Consider the following 22,662-nt stretch of genomic DNA (forward strand, 5'->3'; position numbering starts at 1 on the left):
GCCTAACGCACTTGGCCGTGAAGCGAAAAGATCTTGTGTACACCTCAATCCTACATTCGTCCGGATGCAGAGATTGTAGGCTGTTGCGTTGTTCTTTTAGCATTGTTTGATTTTGATGTTTGTGACTTTTCTGATTCACTTTCCATTAATCTCTTGTGAACAACAGCAGTGAAGGCCAAGACGATGCAGGCGAGCTTGACTTTAGTGGGCTTCTCAAACATAGGTGAGAACTCCAGTCTGGTCCCACAATGGGACCTTTCTTATTTTTTTTTCTTAAGCCCTGACAGGGGTGTCTTTTCTTCATACCTTCTTTTAAGCTGTTGTTAGAATCCAACAGTATCTTTTTACACTCTTAATATACATGATTTCTTCATATACTCAACCATCCTGTAATATGGAAAACAATTTGTGTTTATATTTTGGCACATGAAGAAGAGTGCATCAATGCAAACAAGTGTATTTTGTTGCCAGCATCAATGAAATACTGGATTCACACATAGTATCTTCATTTGCACAACCTTAAAGCATCTTTTTTTCATGAGGTTGTTGTTTGCTAAATAGCAGACGTTAAACTCCTACATAATGGATATAAAAAGTTAGAAAATTATCTTGGCTTCTCTCTTTTTTCTTTCCTACGCTTTCAGACAAGGCAGGTTAGTATCGTAGGTAATTAAACGATTAGACGTTATCACTGGTAAGTATTATAATCCTTTAGCTTCCCAAGCATGACCTGAACAGGAACTGTATAAGCAAGAGTGTTGGCCTACTGTAGTCTGGTAACACTTTATTTAAAGACAGCGTTCATTAAAGATTCAGCAACGCTCACGAATGATGGAAACAACCTGACTAAAAAGGGATTGTTTTCCACTCATTCACGAGTTGTTGATGGAACACTTCTACATGAAGCTGTGAAATAGTGTTATCGCTACTTTTGTTAATGGAATCTTGATTTTTACTCGAGAAACAAGACACAAAACTGCAACTGCAAACCTCCGGTGTTCTTAATACTTGCCTGAACAACTACATATTTTGAAACATACATTAAAACATGAAAATAATAATGTGACCTCTGGACATTCAGGGAAATGTCTGTGTAAGAAGAGGACTGAATGACAAAAACTGTTGATGACTAATATAACCGTCTCACACCCTGATCATGTTTAACGACTGTGATCATGTATAACAACAATATTCACTCCTAATAATAAACCCTCACCTCTAACCCTAATATAAAAGAAAACAACTAGATATAGAAAGAAAACAACTAGAAATCCTGCAAAGAGATGGGTACAGTTTAAGTTATGGGACAGAGTCGATGGATTACTATTAATGAGTTAAGAATTATAATTAAGGCTGTTGATCCATTAAGATTTAAAGAATGAATTATATTATATTAATGAACACAAATGTTTTAAAATTAATTACATTATATGCTGATTAAGTTATAAATTTAGTCACTCTCTGTCTATCTACGGTGTCCTCCATAAATATTGGCACCCTTGGTAAATATAAGGAAAGGCAGCTGTGAAAATAATTCTGCGTGGTTTATCATTTTGATCTTTCATTCAAAAATTGCACAAAATTCTAACCTAAATTCTATAGGAGTTTTCTCCTATAATGCCTGATGAGTTTGGAGACCACCTGACAAGAGGCCCACAACATTAAAGATCCAGCAGAATATTTAACCGTGGGATACTGGGGTACTTTTTTTTATCCCTATTTGCACCAAACCCATCTGGTGGGTTTGCTGCTAAAAGTCTCATTTTCAGTTTCGTCTGACCATAGAAACCAGTCCCGTTTGAACTTCCAGTCGTGTCTAACAAATGCTGGAGTTGGTTTTTGGATGAGAGAGAAAGATTTTTTTCTTGACAAGCAGGGGCGATTTGAAATTGTTTTAGGCTTTCTGACCCCAAGACTGAACTAATATCTGCAATTATTTATCTGTGATCCTTGGAGAGTCTTTGGCGACTCAAACTCTCCTCCTCAGTGTACATTAGGACAATATAGACACACATCCTCTTCCAGGCAGATTTGTAACATCTTCAGTTGATTGCAAATTCATAAGTATTGCCCTGATGGTGGAAATGGGGATTTTCAATGCTTTAGCAATTTTTTTTACAGCCACTTTCTATTTTGTGAAGTTCAACAATCTTGTTCTGGACATCAGAACTATATTCTTTGGTTTTACTCCTTGCGATGGATGATTATGGGAATTTGGCCTTTGTGTTCCTCATATTTATAATCCTGTGAAACAGAAAGTCATAGCTGGACAACTGACTGCTTCTAGTCACTCTGGTGTGCTAAAAAAAATGTAAATATGAATGGGAATTTACTTCAGAGATATTTTACTTCTAAGAATTTCTAGGGGTGCCAATAATTGTGGCAAACATGCATTGGAGAAAACCTTTTTTTTTTCATAATATGAGTTTCCCCCTACTTTCAGTTGTTTTACTTCAATGTAAGGTTTGGATTTTGTGGATCTATCTATCTATCTATCTATCTATCTATCTATCTATCTATCTACCTATCTATCTATCTATCTGTCTGTCTGTCTGTCTGTCTGTCTTAAAACCTTTAAAAAAGCCAGTTGGGATCCACACTAAATTAATTTTACTTTGACAGCCCTAATTATAACTCTTCCTAATATAAATGACATTATAATACACTGAAACAAACATCACACTTCTCTTTTAGGAAAAGATTTTAGTCTGTAGATCCATCATTAGCACTGTCATGTGATAACCACATGATAACACACTGTTCTCCTCTTTTTACTGACCTTATCCATTCCAATCATAGTGAAATTGAATAGTAGCACTGTAGCCCCTCACTAAATTCCTGTCCTCAGTCATAAACACAGTACCATCCCTCCCTGATCATGTCAGCCACTGTGTAGCTAAAAACTAGCAAGGCATCTACCCTATAACAGGTTACCAGTGACATAGGTAGGTTATCCGGCCCATCTCTTTGTGTGACATGTCTTGAGGAGCTAGAAATAACGAGGATAATAGTGGAACATCCATCATTCTCATATTAAGGCCTATGAACATTTCTACATAGGAATCTGGTTCCTCAACACATGTTGATGAGCCCTAGCCATGACCTTTGACCTCTTACTGTCTTACTGCTCTGTGATGTCAGGGAGCACAAGCAAGAGGAAGTTCCTGAAGTGGATGTGTGGGAGATTTTGAAAAACGCCCGACCTGATGAATATGAGAAGATTGCTTTTATGTATGGAATCACCGATCTCAGAGGCCTGCTGAGAAGACTGAAGAAAACCAAAAAGGAAGAGAAAAAGAGTGAAGGTGCTTATGCAAAATTTTTCACTTGAAACACCGTTATTCATTTTCATTAAAAATTTGCTGAGAATCTCACCCTCAGGTCATCAAGGGTTGAGTACATTATCAGTAATATATCCTTTTTGGGTAAACTATTCCTTTAATTTTTCCACTTTAGCATTTGCCAAGAGACTGGAACCTGCATATCAGGTGGACAAAGGTGGAAAGATCCGGTTAGTCGTGGACCTTGCTGACCCGACTGTGGAGCTGAAATGGTACAAGAACGGACAAGAGATCCGCCCTACTCCAAAGTATGTCACCTCATGCTCTTTTATACAACTACACTCAGAAACATGGTCATGTGAAACCCTCAGTAAACACCAACCTGCTTAAACCTATCATTTATTGTGTTCCTTGGCTTGCTAGTCACAAGGGACGCAGAAATGACTCTGTTTGCAGCAAACACACATGATACACACACAAGTGAACCATCAGCATTTCATACCCGGCAAACGCGCAACGTTCTTTAAACATTAATCTGTGCCTTATGATAACTTCCAGAAATGTTTAAAGGACGTTATGTGATTGAAGGCCAATGTGAAGCTCTTAAACTACATTTGAGTCTTAAATGTAGTGTACAATGAGTAATTAACAACAGGAAACTGTACAGGAAAAAGGCACCACCACCCTCACAGGACTTTAATAGAGTTACAAAAGCTGTCTGATATTTGTACACTAAATGCATATATTTATCTCTAATGTTGCACAATTTTTTTTTTTTTAATCATATTTTTGTATTTTTAAGCATTTTTATTACTATTAAAAATATTTTTTAAAGATGCTTAACATTTTATGAATTATGCAAGGAGTAAATGAACACAAGTGTATAATTAATAGTGTTGCTTAATTTATTAATAATTGTAAAGGACAATGTTGTAGAAACACTGTTAAGTGTCATGTTTGCTGAAAACTGTATTATTAGAAAATTAAGGTAACATATTTTAACCCACTTTTTATGGTTGTTCAAAGCAACTAAATTAAAGCCATTTGGGTGGCTGGTGTAGTTTTCTGGTTGTTTATCTTCAATGATGTCTCTCCCAGTGTTCCCTGCTATCTGGAGGACTCTCTCTTTTTCTTCTTCCAACTTTTCTCCTTCTTTCTCTCCCCCTCTCTCTATATACAGTAACTGTAACACTAATAGCTCTTCCAGCCCTGTTTGATCTAGGCATGATGTCTATCTGTCCTTTCTGTCTGTTATGCAATGGTGATCCCACCTGTCTGCCATAACCTCCACTTCCACCTTCTCCATCCTGTGCTCCGGCTGTTCTGGCTCCTCTGTTCACCATAAAGTAATAGGAAGTAAGTCAGCCAGTCCTCAGGACTGTCTTGTATATCTAAACCAAAGGAGTAAGCACATTTCTGCTGCATTGATCTTTTCTGATGCGTTCAGTGCCATGTTGTACAGTATAATATATTGCATATGTTGAACGCAAAGACTATAAAAAACTATAAGCAATTTAGCAAATGCACAAGCAAGAATGTTATTGTACTGAATATCAGCCCACACACACAACTTAGACACAATATGGGCAAGTTATTTTGTCCATATTTTCTCTTCCAATGAAAACAGTTCCAAAACAAGCCAAAGCAGGGTCAAGTTTTGTGCGTTTCTAAGCAAAGTATAATCAGATCACTCCATTTAAAGGACCAGATTTAACTTCTGTACAATATTAAATATTTCTGTTTTCTCATGCCTAATTTTCCTAAGAAAGAAAGAAAGAAAGAATGAAAGAATGGAGTGATTAAAAGAATTATATAAAGAAATCAATAAAAAAGACTGAATGAATGAAAAGTAAAAGACAGAATAAGTTAATGAATTAATAAGTCATTCAGTAAACAAAAGAATGACTGACTGAATTAAGTAAGAAAGAAAGAAAGAAACAAACAGAAAGGAGTGAATTAAAGAAATCAATAAAGATTACAAGACAGATTTTAATAATCTATGAATAAATAATAAAGAAATCAATAAACTAAGGAATGACTGACTGACTGACTGAATGAAAGACAGGAATGAATAAATGAAGCAATCAGTAAATAAAGACAGAATAAATAAATTGTTAATCTAATGATTAAGAAAAATGACTGACTGAAAGAAAGAATGAATATAAAAGACTGAATAATAAAACAGGTTAAATAAAAAATTAATAAATAATAAGACTGACTGAATGGATAAAGAAATTAATGAATCAATGAATATAAAAGACGGAATGAATAAATGAATAAATAAATAACTAAGACTGAATAAAGAAATTAATGAATATGTTTATGAATGAATGAATGAATAAATTAATACAAAAGACTAAATGAATAAAACAGGATGGATGGATAAATAAATAAATAAATAAATAAATAAAAAGAATGCTTACTGAATGACAATGACTTAATAAATTAATGAATGAATGAATGACAAAAATGAATAAATTAATCAATCAATAAATAGACAGAATAAAAAAATAAATTAATGAATAAATATAAGATAATAAATAAATAAAAATGAATCAATCTTAAATAGAAAAAAAAATAAATGAATATAAGAAATAAATAAATAAATAAATGATAACTTGAATGAATGAATGAATGAATAAATGAATGACTGAAATGAATAAATGAAGCAATCAATAAATAAATGATTAATAAATAACTAAATGACAACCAATGAATAAAGACTTAATGAATAAATAAAGAAAAAAAACTAAATAAATTAATGAATAAATATAAGATAATAAATAAATAAATGATAACTTGAATGAATTAATGAATGACAGGATGATAGATAGATAGATAGATAGACAGATAGATAGATAGATAGATCCAACTAATTTTAAATTAAGGATGTCAAGTAAAAATATCCTCATTATACTTCCAGTAACTAATGAATTGATTGTGCAGGTATATCTTTGAGCACAAAGGCACTCAACGGATAATGGTTATTAACAACTGTCAGATAAGTGATGATGCTGCCTACTCAGTCTCTGCGGGAGATGAGAAGTGCACCACTGAACTGTTTGTGAAAGGTGCGTCCACCCTACGATTTCATCCTCAAAAAGTGACAGAATTGATTAATGCTGATTGTTTCAAAGCAACTTTCCTGAACACTGCCTGCCAATGATTTCATGATATACTCTCGGCCTCCTTTTGGTCCCCCTATGTAGAACTGCCTGTGAACATAGTGAAAAAGCTGGAGCCGGTAAAAACCACAGTGAACGAGAGAATCGAACTGGAGTGTGAAGTGTCTGAGGAAGGAGCCAAAGTTAAATGGTATGTGCGATGGAGATTTTAGGTGTTTAACACCCAGTTTTTGTGCAAAATCCTCATACTTTGCTGATTATCCTGGTACAGGATGAAGAATGGAGTGGAGGTCCCCACAGGGGTGCGCTCACGGTACCGCGTGAAATCCGAGGGGACCAAACACTGGCTGATCATTGATGACGCCACAAAGGACGACACTGGCACCTACTCCCTGATGGCCACCGGGGGCACCACTGAAGCTCACGTTCAAGTCGATCGTATGATAAAATTGCTTTAGAAAGTGACATTTGCCTTCTAAACCTCTAAATTTGCCTTCGTCCATTAATATTTGTCTTTTTCCTTTGTTTCCTGTTACCTGAAATTCACCGACTCAGTGAAGCCTCTGAAGATTTTAATGGATCTACAAAGTGTGACAGTGTTGTTGGGTAAACCTCTTAAACTGAACTGTGAGATTTACCCTGGAAACGTCCCGGGCCGCTGGTACAAGAACGGTCAGCTGGTCCAGCCTAACGAACGCATCAGCATTCTGCACAGAGCCAAGTACGTCAACTCACTCAATATTAAACCAACCGACTCACAAATAAATTTATATGACAGATAACTAAAACTATACCTGTATCAACTGGACCTCATTGCAAAATCCAGCATTAATTACTCACCCTCATTGCTCAAACCCGTATTTTTGATGAAATCCAAGAGCTATCTGACCCTGCATAAACAGCAATACAGCTGACACATTCAAGGCCCAGAAAGGTAGTAAGGACATTGTTAAAACAGTCCATGTGACATCACTGTTTTTTTTTTAATTCTGCGGTGGAAACATGCTACGACCAATTTCACTTTTTCACTTGTGCTTTCTATTCGACTTTCCAGGAATCACAACCTTGACATTGAGAGCTCCACTATTCATGATGCTGGTGACTATACCTTTGTTCCTGAAGGATACACGCAGACGCTGTCTGCCAAAGTGCACATCATAGGTACAGCAATAATTCAAAAGTTCTCTATTGCTTATTGTATTTATGCTAATAAGCTCTCTGAAAGAATGCTATTCGGATCAACTTTGCAGATCCACCCAGGGTGCATTTAGAGGCACTGAATGCCCAGGATAACACTGTGACCATTGTGGCTGGAAACAAACTCCGCCTGGAGATCCCTATTAGTGGAGAACCAGCACCCAGAGTCGTGTGGATGAAGGGAGAACGGGTGAGCGAGAAGAAAACAAAAATGTAATATATACTTAAAGATGCAAGCAGCGTTGAAAGGACCCCCACCCCGGGGCTCACCACAACATGCGTTTAAAGTGTTAAATACAGAAGGAATATGTCAAAGTCATTTATATGCACCAAGCTTCCTGCTGCCAGCTGGTGGCACTATGACTAAAACTGAGTATTGGCATGTAGATGTTTTCACACTTTTATCAAACATATAAAGTTTGGTGCAGATTGAACATGGGATGTTTGAGTTAGTGTAAAGCATGATATATCCTGTCACCAACAGGTGGCGCTATGATTATATCTGAATATTAATAGGTGGTGCTATTCAGCCATTTTGCCACACCCACTTTTGAAACCCATATCAGATGTAAATTTTCACCACTTATGGCGGGTGTGCAAAGTTTCCTGAGTTTCCGAGCATGTTTAGGCCCTCAAAAATGTGATTCATTTTGGAGAAGAAGAGGAAGAAGAGGAAAAAGAAGAAGAAACTTAGCAATTCCAATAGGGTACCTGCACCACCGGTGCTCAAGCCCTAAAAATATATAACCAGAAAGACCTGGATTAAACTGTGCTCATGGGTTGTTTCAGGTAATCCTTGACTCAGGAAATCGGGTGCGTGCAGAGACGTTTGCAGACCACACCTGCCTCACTATTGATGTTGCAGAAAGAGAAGATACCGGAAACTATAAGATCGTCCTTCAAAACGAAGCTGGAGAGGACTCAGCTACTGTTAAAATCAAAGTTGTAGGTAAGACAACTTTTCTCTGAGATAACGCAATGTTTGTTTGGGTGATGGCACTGTAAATTGTACCATATTTTGTTTTATCTAGATATCCCAGATGCTCCTGGGGCTCCTCTGGTTCCTGATGTGGGTGGAGATTGGTGCACTATGACATGGGATCCGCCACGCTATGATGGTGGTTCCCCCATCCTTGGTAAATCAACTTCTTGTGTTTAAAAAATGCATCAGATGGTAGATTGATATGACCTTCTTAAATGGGACATCGGATGCCCATTTTCCACAAGTTCTTATGATTCTTTAGGGTCTTTGTGAAATGTTTGTAACATTCTTTGGTTAAAATTCCCCAATGGTCACGTAAAACAACACCGTTTTACCAGCTCTGTTCACAGTGAGCCATTTCAGCACATGGCTCTTTAAATGATAATAAGCTACTGCTCACCCCACCCCCTCTCTTCCATTTTTTGGGTATTTGGTGGCACATTACCATCAAAAATAAAACCAATTCACTGCACCCTCGGTGGTGGAAATATGCTAATACGGGACAGTCTGTCAGCGGTTGTGGGTGGGGCCTGAGCAATATGACATCATACTGCTCAGAAAATCAAAACGGCTTTAATTGAGACTGTTTAGGCCTTTTGGGGATTAAAAAAAAGGAGTGAATGGATTTTAGGGACACATTTATATGTCTCCTTTAAATATGCAAGTGTGAATTTGTGACTATTATTAGTATAACCATGCTTTCCATGCTTTTGTTGATATATCACAGGATATTTCATTGAGCGAAAGAAGAAACAAAGCTCTCGATGGATGAGGCTCAACTTTGACCTTTGCAAAGAGACCACCTTCGAGCCAAAAAAGATGATTGAAGGTGTGCCATATGAGGTGCGAATCTTCGCTGTTAATGCTATCGGCGTCTCCAAACCCAGTGAACCCTCCAAACCTTTCATTCCCCTGGGTGAGTACACAAGTGGCCCATCTGCATTATCAATGGGATTTTGTGTCTCTTCAGATCAGTCATGTCATGAGTGCCGCCGTCTTTATTATGTAACGCAACACATGCATGATCACTTACACATATCCCATTAGGGCGACAAAGACAAAGACACTGCAGAGACACCAGAGCTGTTCTGTTCCCTTTCGGGTTCTTACACGACAGGTGTTGCTCTGTTTACAGCAGCATCCAAAACATTTGGACTGTGACCTCCACAGGACAGGCCTGAGATTTAGAAGATGCTGAGTATGACTTTATAATGGCTGCCAAATCATCTGCGGATTATAATGTTATGAGATCAGACACAGTCTTTGCTTCAGTCACAGCTTAGACATGAAAAGTTGCGTGAGACTAAAAGAATGTAGACTAATGATAAATCCTTGTGAAATAATGAATAAAATAAATAGAAAAAAATACGTATGTGTTGATGCATTGAAATATATATTTTTATGGTTTTAGAAAAAGTATGAAAACAATAGTGGCTGTAAACATTTAGTAACACTAATTATTATTAATCAAATCATTAATTATATAAATAAACAGAGAAAAATGTATAGAAAAATAATATTAAAATGAATTCATGTGTCGAAGAGCGAATCTGAGAAATATATATTTTGCAATTATTACAGAACAAAACATTCAGAGACACTAATTATTACACTAATCGAAAATAAACAAAGACTAAATAAAAGAGAATTTACATAAACAACAAACACGATGCATTTGAAATATACAGTTGAAGTCAAAAGTTTACATACACCTTGCAAAATGTTAATTATTTTACCAAAATAAGAGGGATCATACAAAATGCATGTTATTTTTTATTTAGTACTAACCTGAATAAGATATTTCACATTAAAGACATTTACATACAGTCCACAAGAGAAAACAATAGTTATAAAATTTATAAAAACGACCCTGTTCAAAAGTTTTTTAATACTGTGTTGTAACCTGAATGATCCACAGCTGTGTTTTTTTTTTTTTTTTTTTTTGTCTAGTGATAGTTGTGCATGAGTCCCTTGTTTGTCCTGAACATTTAAACTGCCCGCTGTTCTTCAGAAAAATCCTTCAGGTCTTACAAATTCTTTGGTTTTTCAGCATTTTTGTGTATTTCAACCCTTTCCAACTATGACTGTATGATTTCACTCAGGGACTCAACTTGGTTCAAACACTCACTGATGCTTCAGAAGGAAAAACAATGCATTAAGAGCCAGGGGATGAAAACTTTTGAACTTAATGAAGACGTGTACATTTTTCTGATTGTGCTTAAATATTATCTATTTTTTTCATTTAGTACTTCAGAAGCTACAAAAGACAAAACAAGTCAAATTTACCCTGATCTTCAAATTCCAAAAGTTTTCACCCCCCAGCTCTTAACGCATCGTGTTTCCTTCTAATTCTTTTAGAACAGATTATGCAAAGAATATTAACTGAAAAAAATCGAGACTAAAATATTCAGCAACTCTAATTACTACCCTTATTAAATACGTTGACTAGCTGTGACCAGTGAACCCACAATGCTGGTGGTGGATGACGTCACAGACACCACAGTGACAATTAAATGGAGACCACCAGACACCATCGGTGCCGCTGGACTTGATGGCTACCAAATTGAATACTGCTTTGAAGGAAGTAAGACTAAAAACAAACACTGTATGCTTTGCATAAGTGGTTCTCCACCATCGGGTGTTCATGCCATTTTGTGTTTTTGCAATGTTTTATTTTACAGCTGACGAATGGATACTTGCTAATAAAGAGCTGACTGAAAAAACAAGATACACTATAACCGGTCTGCCAGTGGAGGCCAAGATCTTAGTGCGTGTCAAGGCCATAAATGCAGCTGGGGCCAGTCTACCACGCACAATCCAACACTCCATACTGGTCAAAGAGGTTATCGGTGAGAACCTACTGCCACATTTCACTAGTTTATTCAAACTGTTAGCATATTAGTAATACTCTCTCGTTTGTTTGGCAGAGCCTCCTAAGATTCGCATACCTCGACACTTAAAGCAGACGTACATTCGTAAGGTCGGCGAAGTCGTCAACCTCGTTGTGCCATTCGTGGTGAGTCAACAGATCACGGTAACAAACACCTAAACGAATTCCTCCCCTATTGGTCACAAAAAAACATTTTTTTTGTCTTTTTAGGGTAAACCAAGGCCAAAAGTCACCTGGTTGAAAGAGGGTCAGCCGATTGACCAAACCATCAACATTCGCAACTCAGAATGTGACAGCATCATGTTCATCCGCAAGGCTGAGCGCAAGCACTCTGGGAAATACGAATTGAGCGTACAAGTGGAGAATCATGTCGACACGGCCCACCTGGACATCCAGATTGTTGGTTAGTTAAGAAAAATGCTATTAAAAACAGAAGAAAGAAAGTTTAAGTCATTTTTATTAGTTTTTATATTTCTAAATACACTGCTGTTCAAAAGTTTTGGATCAGTAAGATGTTCGATGTTCTTTCCTGCTCATCAAGGCTGTTCATTTGATTAAAAATACAGAAAAAATATTAAGATTGTAAAATATTACTGCAATTTAAAATAGTTTTTTTTTTTTTTTACTTTAATATACTTTAAAATAGAATTTTAATTCTGTGATGCAAAGCATTTTCAGCATCATTGCTTCAGTCTTCAGTGTCTCATGATCCTTCCGAAATTATTTGAATATGCTGATTTATTAACAACGTTGCAAACTGTTGTGCTGCTTAAAATGTTTTTTGGAACGTGATACTTTTTTTCAGGATTCTTTGCTGAATAAAACACTAAAAAGAACAGCATTTATATAAAATAGAAATCTTTTGTAACAATATACACTACCGTTCAAAGTTTGAAGTCAGTAAATTTGTTCTTTCTTTCTTTCTTTGAAAAAAATGAATACTTTTATTCAGCAAGGATGTGTTAAATTGATACAAAAGTGATAATAAAGACTTACATTGTTATAAAACATTTATATTTTGAATAAACACTGTTCTTTTTTAACTTGTAATGTTCTTTTAAAACATTACAAATATTACTGATCCCATACTTTTGGAACAGCAGTGTATATGATGTAGAGTTAACTCATCATGTTCTTCATCAAAAACAGTTGAATATTTTCATTTGCTTTGTTTTTTCCAGATCTTCCAGGCCCACCACAGGCTGTAAAGATTGATGAGGTCTGGGGGAATAATGTAGCATTGGACTGGAACCCACCCAAGGATAGTGGCAATGCACCCATTATAGGCTACACCATCCAGAAAGCTGATAAAAAGACAATGGTCTGAAGAAAACTTTTGTCTCTTCACTCTACTTCTATGATACTCATATTTAACACTGACTTCAGACATAGAATTTGTAATATTTAAAGTTTTAAAAAGTCTGATTAGCATGTGTGTGTCACACAGGAATGGTACACATGTATAGAGCACTACCATCGTACCTGCATCACAATCTCAGATCTGGTGGTGGGTAATGAGTATTTCTTCAGGATCTACTCAGAGAACATGGTGGGCTTAAGTGAAAGTGCCACTGCCACTAAAGACAGTGCTCTGATCGTGAAAGAAGGTAAGGCTCTGCTCCGCTCTACTCCTTTGTAAATTAACTGCTTGTCTAAATCCTTTTCAATGCTGCCGTAAGTGATTTTTATTTTTTTTTCAACGAAATACCGCTTATAAAATGTCTGGGTGTCCTGAAAAATAAAAACTCATTGTACTTTAAAAACATCAACATCAATCAAACAACAGTTTCAGAACTCAAATCTTTCTCATTAGTCTACAAACAGCTCATATTGAAGCAATTTGGCCAAAACGACAGGTTGTGGAATGTGCCACTCTATGACATGATAGAGTGGTTAAACCCCGCCTCCGCAGAAGATCATCAACGCCTGCTTCTACATCACTGCCTGTTTAGCCCCGCCCACCAATTCACGCCTGTAGTGTAAATAACAAGAGGCTACGCTAAAAAACGATAGAGATGGCTTCAAAAACAACAAGACACAGTCTTTGCATTGCCTTCCTTCTGATCCCAACATTAGGGAAGAGTGGATGAACTTTATTTTTAATTTAAGTTTACTTTAAGTTCCAGACCATGACACAGTAAGAACTTGGTCCTTTGTTCACTTCATTTTACCATTAATTTACAAACAAGGCACAATTACAAACTAAAAGACAATGCTGTACCAACTATATAGGATCCGACAGTAAAACTGTAACTGTATTTATTACGTGGTCACTATTGCTTTGTCTGTTATTTATGTGTCCATCTGAAAAGGATGTAGGCTGTCAAACATACACAACTTTTAGCCAATCACAGCAGTCGGCATTTACTTACGAGTCTACAATTCACCACGCCTGTTTGAAAAGAGCGTTCTGATGAGGGGGGTCAAAACAGGATAGAAAATAGTAATTTAAATACTTTTAAATTATGTTTTTTGATGTGGAAATTTAGATGACATTATAAGTGGACCTCAGATAACAGTACAAAATAATAAAAAAAAGGTAGTTCATGACCGCTTTAAGCTATGACAGCCCAGTAAACAGCAAAATAGAATCCGGACATTTTAGCTAATCAGAAAAGCTCTCTTCCAACTTCAAACAATAGTGCATTGCTGTAGGTGGTATGGTGTTCAAAAAAAATAAAATAAAATAAAATAAAAATAAAGTAAAATAAAATAAAATAAAATAAAAATAAAGTAAAATAAAATAAAATAAAATAAAATAAAATAAAAATGCACTTTAGGTTGATTTGGATGAAACCAAAAGAAATTAAATGAAAACAATCCTTTTTTTTAAATGTTGTTTTCACAGATGGTGCAGAAATCACTTACAGCAGTTTTAATTAAAACATTTAACCTTAACATGTTCACTTTTAGTAGTATTTTAGGCCTGGCTGATGTGGAACTGCATGAATTTTTATTTTATTTTTATTTAACATACAGTGCCTTGCAAAAGTATTAACACCCCTTAATTTTTTATGCTTTGTTATGTTGCTGCTTTATGTTAAAATTCTTTAAATTACTTTTCCCCCCACATTAATCTACACTCCATTCACCATAATGTCAAAGCAAAAACAGACTTGTCACAACAAATAAAAAAACAAACAAACCCTGAAATAAGTACATTGCATAAGTATTTATACATAACAGTACTTAGCTGACGCACCTTTACAGCCTCAAGTCTTTTTGGGTTTGATGCGACAAGCTTTGCACATCAGCATTTGGCAATTACGTGCTATCCTTCTCACCTCTTCACCTCAGATTGGATGGGGGCAGACGCACACTTTCAGGTTTCTCCAGTTTCTCTTATGTTTCTCTGGCTGGGCCACTCAAGGACATTCACAGAGTTGTCTCTAAGCCACTATTTAGTAACATGTACAAGCAATATGAATGCTCCTGAGTTAAATTTCAACTGTCCCAGGTATGAATACTTTTGCAATGGAACTATTTAAGTTTTTTATGTTTAATAAATTTTGTTTTTTTTGGAGTGTAGACTGATGTTAGAAAAAGTAATTAAAAGCAGTTTAACATAAGGCAGCAACATAACAAAATGTGAAAAAACTGAAGGGGTATGAATACTTTCGCAATGCACTGTACAGTATATAATCTGAGAAATCACAAGGGAATTTACAGCTTTGGTACCCAAGGTCTGATGTCCTAATTAACACTATTTTACTAATCAACATCCTGCTTGGTGTGTCTTTATATATTTAGTCAGGATTTTAATTGAAATGGATCTCCCTGGACATGGTGTAAAAAGGGTTGTTCAGTCCTGCAGGATTGCGCACCCCTGGTGTAAAGTCTGAGTTTTGACTCAGAGGAGCTTTAAAGGCTTTACTGGGATGTTAAAGGTACGATCTGCAATTTGTAGTAGCTTCACAAATTGGATGATTCCACCACCTATACTCTCCCTATATGCTACAAACAAAGATTTGTTTATTAGCCACAAACTATTGGACTGACAATAACCAAGTGCAGATTATATCTTTAACACACTGTGTGTGTCACGCTTCGCCAATGCTGACGATAAATATTGTCTCTTCCTCATCACATAAGGGATATTCCCCCATGATACAGCTCTCGGCTCGTATCATGCAAAGTCCCACTCTCCCTTCCCCTCTCACTCGTCGTCCTCCTCCTCCTCTTCCTCTCGCTCTTCCTCTCACTCTCACTCTCAATCAGGCTTGCAACTGAAAATCCCAGAGTATAACGACCGTGACTTCACAGAGCCGCCAACATTCACTCAGCCACTCATCAACACCTTCGCCGTCGCTGGGTACAACGCCACCCTGAACTGCAGCGTGCGTGCCAACCCTCGGGTAGGTGACTATATTTGCCACGTGATTTTTTTCTGCCACCTGTTCTGACAGGTAAGTCCATGTCCATGTTTAATGGTTTTTAACCATTATTCAAGCACACTTCAATTTAGTTCACAAGATGAAGGCCATGTTTAGGCAGTAGGCAGTTGTTCACAGACACATTAGGATGTAGAACTGGCGTTCAAATGCAACATGGTCACATGAGGTTCTAACAACCTCTGAATATAATGAGTAATCCGATCACAAAACATTTTGGACCTTGTTTAAATCTATATTTAGTGCTGTCCACTGATGTTAACACCAGGTGTAAACAGGGTCAGAGAAACTCAATCCTTGCTAAACGATCTAAAGTATCCATATATTGACCAAAAAATATGAATGAACATCAGTGAACCTATGAAAACCTATTGTCCCACACAAGGTTATGATGCACATTGCTTTTTTTTCAAGTTCTGAGAAAGTCTTTGATTCTGCTGGCCTCCAACCATGTGTTCAAGGCTTTACACCTGTATTTAGCTCTTTGTGGCCTGACCTGCGAGTGTCCCAATGGGCTTAACAACACCTGCTAGTTATAATCTTTGGGCACAGACGCGCTGGATCATATTGTCTTTCTGTCACTCAGTACTCTACATGTGAGAAGAGTAGCAGTTCTCACTCCACGTGTTTGTTGCTTTGGTTCCTTTTCACTAGTAATGTTATCTGTTGTTTACCATGTTCTCCGTTACTGTTCACAGCCTAAGGTAATCTGGATGAAAAACAAGATTATCATCATAGACGACCCACGTTACCGCATGTTCAGCAACCAGGGTGTGTGTACGCTTGAGATCCGCAAGCCCAGCCCGTTTGATGGAGGTGTTTACACCTGCAAGGCTGTCAATGACCTTGGAGAGGCTCAGGTGGACTGCAAACTTGAGGTCAAAGGTTAGTCTGTGCACTGGAAATGACCATCCAACCCAATCCTGGTTCTGCAGATCTGTGGAGATCAGAACCAACTCTGATCAAACACACCTGTTTGTAATTATCAAGTGCTTCTGAGGATCATGATTAGCCGCTTCAGTTGTTTGATCTGGGTTGGAGCTGAACTTTGTAGGAAGGTAGATCTCCAGGAACGGGATTGGGCATCCCTGATCTATCACCTCAGACATGGATACGGCATCTTAAGATCAGTGCTTTATATATGGCTAATACAGTTATTAAAGGGATAGCTCACCCAAAAATTAAAATTCTGTTATTTACTACTCACTCTAATGCTGGTCCAAACCTGTAAGACCTTCATTCATCTTCGGAATGGAAATTAAGATATTTCTGATGAAATCTGAAAGCTTTCTGAACATAAAAAGTAGCACATGAACTATTTTAACTATGTCCTTACTATACCTTTCTGGACCTTGAACGTGGTCATTGCGTTGCTGTCTATGCATGGTCAGAAAGTGCTCAGATTTCATTTAATATATCTTAATTTGTGTTAAGAAGATGAATGAAGGTCTTATGGGTTTGGAACGATTACAGCACTTTCCATCATTACAATTCAGTTTTTGTCTTTTAAACTGGTAATATGAGCATTCCCAATGACTTCTGTGGATTTCCTGGGTAAGTATAGTGTGGAAGTCATATGGTAAAAGATTACAAGCTTTTTAACTATTCCTTTCATTTATATTGGTTCTATGTATCATTCTTATCATTCATTTTATGCACGTTTATAGTAGTACTGTGAAGCTTTTTATCACAACAAACAAAGCATTTAATATGGCAAGACTTTTTTCTTTTTGGCAATAGAAAATATTCCAGCATTGGATTTAAAAAACAGGTAATACTTAGGTAATTCATTTAGAATATTAAAGTATTTTATTACTAAGGCTCTTAATCAGAATATTTAATCACAATCTTAGATTTTATGCAGTTAGCATATTAATACACTCACAATAATTCAGTTTTTGAACTTTAATGAGAATAAAATCTTACCATACAAAGGCTAAAGATGACTTAACATTGTTAAATGTCCTATCAGGGTTTGATTTAATAAAAACATTTATAAAAAATATCTCTTAATCATTTCCAATAAAATAAATGTCATTAACAATATGCCATATAGCATATAGCAATATGGATATATATAATATGAGACTTCTTTTCTCAGAATTGCAAGTTTATGTCTCGCAATTCTGACTTAATTACGCACAATTATTAAGTCAGAATTATAAGATATCAACTCGCAATTCTGAGAACATATCAGTCATTTTTTTTCCCCCTCAGAACTGGACGTTATAACTCGCAATTGTGAGTTTATATCTCACAATTCTAAGGAAAAAAGTCAGAATTGCGAAATACAAACAAAAAGTCAAAATTGCGATTTTTTTCAGTTGCACCTTACAAAGTCAGAATAGCGGGATAAGAAATTGCATTTGCGAGAAATAAAGTCAGAATTGCAATATAAAAACTCACAATTCTGACTCCTTTCCTTACAAATGTGAGTTTATATCCCGCTATTCTGACTTTATAACTCGCAATTGCGACTTTATATCATGCAATTCTGAGGAAAAAAATTCAGAATTGCAAGTTTATATCTCGCTATTCCTGCATTTCTCTGAATTGTGAGTTTATATCTTGCAATTCCGACTTTATAACTCATAATTGCTCATTTATATCTCACAATTCTGACTTTATTTCTCACAATTGTGATTTCTTATCCTGCTACTCTGACTTTATAACTTGCGTTTGTGAGTTTATATCTTGCAATTCTGACTTCATAACTCGCAAATGCGAGTTCATATCTCACAATTCTGAAAAAAGTCAGAATTGCAAATTTGTATTACACAACAGTGAGAAAAAAAAGTCAGAATTGCAAAATAAAAAGTCACAATTCACTTTTTTTATGGTGGAAACAGGCTTCCATAATAGACAGATTAAGACAATTAAGACAGTCATTTTTTGTCTCCTGCTACATTTGTACATTTGTGTGCAGCTGTGATCTTTCTGCAAGACATCTCTCGACAAGATATGACCATATCAATACACTCTTAAAAATAAAGATGCTTTAAAAGGTTCTTCACAGCGATGCCATAGAAGATGCCATCTCTTTCTTACCTTTTTAGAATCTGAAGAACCTTCTTTCACCACAAAGAATAGAAAGTTCTTCAGATGTTAAAGGTTCTTGTGGAACCATTTAAACAAAAAAGGTCCTTCTATGGCATCGCAAAGCACTTTTATTTTTAAAAGTGTATGTTGTTACTCCACTACAACTAGAATAAACTGAAAATTTGCAACAGCATGCAGCAAATCCAAAGCAATTTCATCTAGGGTTGCTAAAAGGCAGAACATTTCTGGTAAATTTCTTTTTGGAAAAATTACTGGAAATTTTTCACCTCTTTGCAACCCTAATTTCATCTCACTACTGCCACTGGACCACATATCCCATAATGCAACAGTCACAAAAACACACAGTCATATTGCACACTGTGTAGCAGGTCTGTGGAAAATCCTGGACCTGATTATAAACTCTGATTACACACCAATGTTTGCATATTGTATCATGTTTTCATACATTGTCATATTGCTGTGTTTCCCTCTTGGTAGACTGCGTTATGTCCTTTAACTCCTTCATGTTAAATCTGTAATGACTAAGTCAGCGATGTACCCTGAAGCACACATAACTCCCTCATGTAAACTTTGGGTTTAATCCGTATTTTCTTTTCTCCCCCAGTCATCACTCAGGAATAGTTACTGTATTGTTCTCATTCAAGGTAAGCTTTCATATGGTTTCGGGCATATGAAGCTTATTTTTCATTCATTCTGCATCCCTTGGTTGCCAATAATCCTGCTTTTGCTTTTTGCTGCTGTGTAAAGCTCTAAAATCCAACAATCATATTTCAGACTCAAGAATGTTGTACAGGATTCCACAAGAACTCCAAAAACCACTTTAAGTTTAAACAGCTCTGTCCATGCAGAATTTACACTGTGCATGCTTTTGACCAAGTCAACCAGTATTGGGGAATGTCACAATATTGCACTATTCGTTATAAAAACGAATTATAAATATATGCTAAAATACTTTTGTGTTACTTTTTCTCAACAGCATCTAACCGAGACTCTTTCTTCCCCAGACTGGAAGCGCTATGCTTGGCCTGCAGCCATTTTTACACTGGAAATGCTACTTTATGATGTGCTATTTTAAGTGTTTGTCCCCCCCAACATAGTTTGCATGCAGTGACATATAGGCTGTACCACAAAAGGACTTTTTTTTTCATTTACCAGCAATATTTTGAAGTTTGAAAACCATACATTTTGGCATGGGTGGAAAAAAGGTATCAATGAAGCATGCAACATATATACAACATGCACGCACATACTTGTGCAGCTTATATCCGTATTCCTCCAAATATGGGTGAAGAGAACTCAAATGTAAATTAATGCATTGAAAAAGTAATTTGAATTAATTACACAACTAAATAAATATAACAAGTACCGTAACGTTACTTGTGACATGGAAAAATCTGTTACAGGCTGGTTTTGCATATGAAAATGCGCAGTTAAACCACAGTGTAAACCTAAATACCTAGCCATTTTAGACAGAAAAACTACCACAAAATAGCATGAGGTGCCTGTTTCTCTTGAGACCAAAGTCAAGACAAGCATCCCTGCTCAAGAAACACAGTTCTGATGTGTTATTTCTGCAAATGCTTCCACATGTGCTTCGTATATATTTATAACGGTGGTCGTATTGCATAATGCAGCCTAATTTAGAGCACATTCAACAAACTGTCCATGCAGCTCAACATGCTACAGCAGGCAATGACAAGACATGCAATGTTGAGTTATGAGCCCCTGAATAGCTGCAAAAGCTTGCAGAGATGATTGTACTCACTGCCTCAACATTTGTGCTGCACCTGCCGAACACTGACACGATTCCTGTCCTGATTTCAGTGTTGTCCTTTTACTCTTTTCCACGCTATTTGTCCGTCTCTACCTTTTCTCTCTGTATATAGTGGCCTAAAAAGGTTTTTGGACACTTAAGTCACACTTAAAAGCTTGAATGTCTTTGTATTAGAAAATAACAAACCGAAAAATAAAATAAAATAAAATAAAATTTAATAAAATAAAATAAAATTAGATTAATTGTATGGAGTTGTGCACCACACAGTGCACTTTGTAACTGAAAAAACAAAAAACAAAAAAAAAAAACTTTAAAGTACATTTTTAATCATTATATTTTAAAACTTGAATGTCTTTGTATTAGAAAAAAAATTAAATTAAATTAAATTAAAATGTATGTAGTGTGCACTGCAACGCACTTCGTAATTATTTTTTTTTTTACTTTAAAGTACATTTTTAATCATTATGTTTTAATCTTATGTTGTGTTTTAAAAAAATACATTTATTTTTATGTGTTGATCACATACTAAAAGTATTTGGTTATAATTTTTACTAAAGTGTTTTGTTCAATATTACATATTAGAAGTTACAAGTTAATATATTTTAAATGTACTAAATTGCAGCTTCATTATTACAAATGTGTAATTACAAATATATATACAAGTTTCTATAGAAATTAGACTAAAGAATATTTTTGTTTTACAAATACATTTGGTGATACACTTTTACTAGGTTTCAAAGACAACAGATGTTATTATGAAATTTTATATAAAAAAGCACAACTAATTCCATTTAATTTACTTTTTTATACTATAATAAATAAGGAACATGCAATTAAATGTCAGAAAACATTACATACAGTTTACACTAAAATATACTCTTTGATCGTATATTATTTCCATTTTTTCATTTACTTAGTAATTTATTTTTAGTATGTTAAAATGTTACTTTTCACAAGAGCAGTGGACTTTAAACAAATTATGTTTTTCACTTTTATAACCTTTTTTTGTCAGGATGATTTCTATCAGATGTTTGAAGCTCACACAGGTGTCTTGATGAAGAAGTGTTATCTATTGTTTTAAAAATTAAAAAATTAAAAATTATTATTTATTTTTTTTTAATGTTATTTAATGCAAAGACATTTTTAAATGTGGCTTACATGTCCAAATACTTTCAAGGCTGCTATATGTTGTACACAACAGAGTCGTATTTCATAATTTTTATTTATCAAATTTTTAAGTATCATCTCTCTGATTGTCTATTTTTCCCCTCTTTCAGGAGGTTTTACGTTCTTTGAGCTGATGAAGCGAGGCGTTCCCTTACACCTCATTGATAAGTACATGAACGAGTCTAAGACTGCTGAGAAGTCAGAGTCAGAGAAGAAGGAATCCAACTGAGGGCTGACTCACCCAATAATTACCCAGAAATCCCTGTCACTACTACAAAGAATGGCACATGTGTCTAAACTTTGGCATGGTATGCTGTGTTCAGACATGGATCTATAGTTATAGAAAACTCAGCGTCTGTCACTGTGCGATCAAGCTTTGTTTTAAAGAAATGCCACTGAAACTCAAATGCATGACTTTAGCGAACTGGATTGTAGCTTCAAAATATTTTGTGGAAAATCTATAGCAGCCAGTTACAGATATGGTAATGCGGTTCAGTTAAGTTTTTCTGGGTTTGGGAGACGAGGGTGGTCCGAAAAGTCTGGGTTTTGCTGTTTCTTTTCTTTCTTTTCTTTTCTTGTTTGATTTTCCCCCTGAGTTTTCCAACCCGCTTCTTTCATTCTTTAATGAATGTACTGAAATCCACTTAGATATGCAAAATCAATACTGTGCAACTATCAGATCAGACATAAGATTGAATGTTAAAGAAAATGTTGCGCTTGTCTAAGGATACTTGATAGTACATGCCAATGTTCATTTTAGCATGACAGTTGAATAAATGTCTCTGTATGAAAAAC

General features: G+C 35.7%; 1 protein-coding gene across 23 annotated transcripts in view; it reads left to right on the forward strand.

The window, feature by feature from the left end:
• The window catches only part of mybpc1 (myosin binding protein C1), a 45,330-nt gene extending 22,668 nt beyond the window's left edge, over nucleotides 1–22,662 (forward strand). For 12 of the 23 annotated variants that reach the window (XM_051107769.1, XM_051107768.1, XM_051107772.1 and 9 more), the window contains 22 exons: nucleotides 167–223; nucleotides 3,142–3,305; nucleotides 3,457–3,589; nucleotides 4,629–4,637; nucleotides 6,228–6,352; nucleotides 6,491–6,596; nucleotides 6,678–6,844; nucleotides 6,962–7,127; nucleotides 7,461–7,567; nucleotides 7,657–7,793; nucleotides 8,393–8,552; nucleotides 8,635–8,739; nucleotides 9,313–9,501; nucleotides 11,035–11,169; nucleotides 11,267–11,434; nucleotides 11,513–11,601; nucleotides 11,686–11,878; nucleotides 12,657–12,796; nucleotides 12,923–13,082; nucleotides 15,694–15,830; nucleotides 16,565–16,751; nucleotides 21,978–22,661. In XM_051107769.1, the coding sequence (XP_050963726.1) occupies nucleotides 167–223; nucleotides 3,142–3,305; nucleotides 3,457–3,589; nucleotides 4,629–4,637; nucleotides 6,228–6,352; nucleotides 6,491–6,596; nucleotides 6,678–6,844; nucleotides 6,962–7,127; nucleotides 7,461–7,567; nucleotides 7,657–7,793; nucleotides 8,393–8,552; nucleotides 8,635–8,739; nucleotides 9,313–9,501; nucleotides 11,035–11,169; nucleotides 11,267–11,434; nucleotides 11,513–11,601; nucleotides 11,686–11,878; nucleotides 12,657–12,796; nucleotides 12,923–13,082; nucleotides 15,694–15,830; nucleotides 16,565–16,751; nucleotides 21,978–22,096 (2,953 nt within the window). In that variant the 3' untranslated portion in view covers nucleotides 22,097–22,661. Of the gene's footprint in view, nucleotides 1–166; nucleotides 224–3,141; nucleotides 3,306–3,456; nucleotides 3,590–4,628; nucleotides 4,638–6,227; nucleotides 6,353–6,490; nucleotides 6,597–6,677; nucleotides 6,845–6,961; nucleotides 7,128–7,460; nucleotides 7,568–7,656; nucleotides 7,794–8,392; nucleotides 8,553–8,634; nucleotides 8,740–9,312; nucleotides 9,502–11,034; nucleotides 11,170–11,266; nucleotides 11,435–11,512; nucleotides 11,602–11,685; nucleotides 11,879–12,656; nucleotides 12,797–12,922; nucleotides 13,083–15,693; nucleotides 15,831–16,564; nucleotides 16,752–19,530; nucleotides 19,571–21,977 lie in introns of all 23 variants that reach the window. The other 11 variants (XM_051107754.1, XM_051107755.1, XM_051107760.1 and 8 more) reach the window with 5 other exon arrangements.

The sequence above is a fragment of the Labeo rohita genome, chromosome 4 (genome assembly GCF_022985175.1).
Source record: "Labeo rohita strain BAU-BD-2019 chromosome 4, IGBB_LRoh.1.0, whole genome shotgun sequence".
Classification (NCBI taxonomy): Eukaryota; Metazoa; Chordata; class Actinopteri; order Cypriniformes; family Cyprinidae; genus Labeo; species Labeo rohita.